General features: G+C 33.2%; 1 protein-coding gene across 1 annotated transcript; it reads left to right on the top strand.

Moving 5' to 3' along the window:
- Positions 1–361: 361 nt before the first annotated feature.
- Positions 362–1,671, top strand: LOC140431340 (uncharacterized). The gene is made up of 3 exons (XM_072519277.1): positions 362–1,136; positions 1,241–1,298; positions 1,484–1,671. The coding sequence occupies exons 1-3, from the start codon at positions 587–589 to the stop codon at positions 1,506–1,508; spliced, it is 633 nt and encodes a 210-aa protein (XP_072375378.1). The 5' UTR covers positions 362–586; the 3' UTR covers positions 1,509–1,671.
- The last annotated feature ends 1,101 nt before the right edge of the window (positions 1,672–2,772 follow it).

Here is a 2,772-nt window from a genome sequence, read left to right as displayed (position 1 = left end):
TCGAGTATTCACCTTTCTTTGTTACAGCAAGTGTAGATCCTGTTTCACCCACCATTTCGCGTTGCTTAGCTTGGGTTCGGTTTGTTGTATATAATCCCGTTTAAGTTATGCAATTTCAAATAGTCGCTTCTTTTCGCAATGAAAACCGTACAACGTTCTGCGCGTCGCGAGCCGGGGTTGTTGGCTAAAAAAAGAGTTTTATATAATAGTGTGCCAGATACTGAGTTTGAGGAACCGTTAGCTAAAAGACAATTAATTAACACGATTCCTCCTTCAATCGAGATGTGAAAATTCGATTCCGTCCGCGATCGCACCGCCGTCACCAAGATCGGTCCCGTCTTCGATCTCTTCTCCGGTATGTGAAATAAGGGATAGGCAGCGTGCACCGTCGGAAGAGAGTGTTGTTTTTGTAAACTGTAAAAAAATTAGTGAGGCCCAGCGCCTTATTTTTAAAATAAACAATCAAAAAAAACTAAAAACTAAAGCGACGGTGCACTCCGCGGTTAATGAGAATGTCGTTCAGTCATCCATATTTATTAAGGATGACATTCTTCATGCCGCCGAAGAGGCTGCATGCAAACATGAAATGGTGAAGCAAGTAGCGGCGGAGGTGCACGCTCCTCCAAGCACCCCTACACCTTTCGAAGATATCTCCGACCCTGAAGACGGACCTGATGATGAAAACCACTACAAACCCTCTATGGAGGGTTATCCCTCTATTGGGGATGAATTAAATATATTTGAATGGGGATCACCACCTAAAGAGGGATTGACAGAGAAACCCATGACTAAGGTTCAAGTCTGGGAAAAAAAACTGATAGAGATAGAGCCGTCATTTAGTGAAGTAGTGGCAAGCGCTCTCCAAATCCCCAACAGAGTAAAAGCTCAAAAACAAGCATTTTGTGAGGATTTCAAAGGAGGGCTTGTGTCGGCACTTGAACGTCATCAGGACCGTCTCCAGGACAGTTTGAACAGGAGTTTAAAGGATAGTGAGCTCCTTAAGAAAGCTGTCCAAAATATTTTTTTATACGCGGAAAAACTGTCGGAGGCTTTCCACGAAGAGCAACGCCGTCTCATAGAAAATTTTAAATACACCAAAACTTTCCTGACCAACGCTGTGAGATCGGATTCTGAAGGTGAGAATTTTTATTATAATATATTGCAACAATTTTATTAACAAAATTTACGCAATGCTAATATTGATAATTACAATACTGATAATGTTTTTTGTTTGTTACAGACTTGCTCAACAAAAATGCTGGTGGCGATGTCCTGCGATGCTGGGGGACAAGTAAACAGTGAGTTAACCAATTTTTTACATAACTTTTCCTTTTTATCACTATAATAAAATTTTACAAACGAAAATTTAATTTATTCTCTATTACGAAATTTTAATTTATTCTTCATTAAGCGTCATCATTAATTTTTGTACACCATTATGATATTTTAATTAGTTCTACATTTTGCTATTTCTTTGTTACAGATCCCACACCGACGACCCTGTATAGCCTACCCCGACGACCCTGTCACCCCGAGCACCCTGTATAGTCAATATTAATTATTTTTAAGTGTACGTTTTTGTAAATAATATTTAGTTTTAGTTGTGTATATAGAGTTTATTTAGTTTACTTTTTATTATATTATTTTCGAATATATTGTTTATTTTTAATAAAAAATATATAAAAATATTGTTTTTTATAAATAATTCACAGCCAACATTTAGTTGTAGATAATTTATTAAGATTAACACCACAATAAACTTAAAAAAGTCTGTTTATTTAACTAAGAAATCTAAAGTTATTCTCAAATATAAATATAAAATACTAACATACAATATTTATTTATAATTATATTTTGAGAACAACTTCAGATTTCTTAGTTAAATAAACAAACTTTTTCAAGTTTATTGGTGTGTTAATCCCAATAAACTATCTAAATATTAAAATGTTACATCTAGAAACATTCAGAACAATATACATACCTATTCAGTCTTTTTTCAAAAATTTTTTATAAACTATAATTATTAAGGTGGAGTATAAATAGTTCAAAAACCAAAAATTTCCAAAAATTTGTTTTTAAATATCACTGTTGAAAAAATTGTAAAATACGTAGAAGAAATACAAGTTTTTTAGAGTTTGGTAAATATTATAAATAAGTCGAAAAAACCTACTAAGGCATTTATTTTAAATTTTTGAATGAAACTATTAAAAAGTTTTAATAAAGTTTTATTATAAGCACAGTTTTTCCGTTGAACACTACTAAAACCAACATCATGAACCAAATTATTTATTTGCAAACATGCTAAATGTGAAGGTGAAGCGAAACCTAATTGTAATGTTTTGATTAAGTTGTTTACAAATAAATCATTTGGTTCATGATTTTTGTTGAAAATGAAATGAAATGAAATGAATTAAAATATGTTACAAGAGAGAAGTATTTAAAACTAATATAATATTATTCAATAATTATCAGTTTATTAATTAGTTCGGGTGGTACTATATAAGGTTCACAAAACATGTCATTTTTCGATACATCCTCAATCAGTTCGGGTGGTGCTATCACAGGTTCCAAAAACACATCATTTTCCGATACATCCTGAAATTCCACGTCACTATACAATAAACTGTCATTCTCTACATCAGACATGTCACTCTCCGACAAAGAAGATAAGTCCTCTGACAGCTCGAGTGTTGACAAACTCCATACAGATAGATTACAATTCGTAGTAGAATCGCATGGACCATCATCACTAATGATGCTATAATTATCCCA

The sequence above is a fragment of the Diabrotica undecimpunctata genome, unplaced genomic scaffold (assembly GCF_040954645.1).
Source record: "Diabrotica undecimpunctata isolate CICGRU unplaced genomic scaffold, icDiaUnde3 ctg00000635.1, whole genome shotgun sequence".
Taxonomy (NCBI): Eukaryota; Metazoa; Arthropoda; class Insecta; order Coleoptera; family Chrysomelidae; genus Diabrotica; species Diabrotica undecimpunctata.
Note: the sequence above shows the minus strand (reverse complement) of the source record. Positions and strands in the feature narration are given on the sequence as shown.

Bases quoted from the DNA above. Each gene is read 5' to 3' on its own strand.
- LOC140431340 (XM_072519277.1), top strand. From the start codon at position 587: ATGGTGAAGCAAGTAGCGGCGGAGGTGCACGCTCCTCCAAGCACCCCT. The intron at 1,137-1,240 runs GTGAGAATTTTT...TGTTTGTTACAG, and splicing joins TGTGAGATCGGATTCTGAAG to ACTTGCTCAACAAAAATGCT. The intron at 1,299-1,483 runs GTGAGTTAACCA...TCTTTGTTACAG, and splicing joins TGCTGGGGGACAAGTAAACA to ATCCCACACCGACGACCCTG.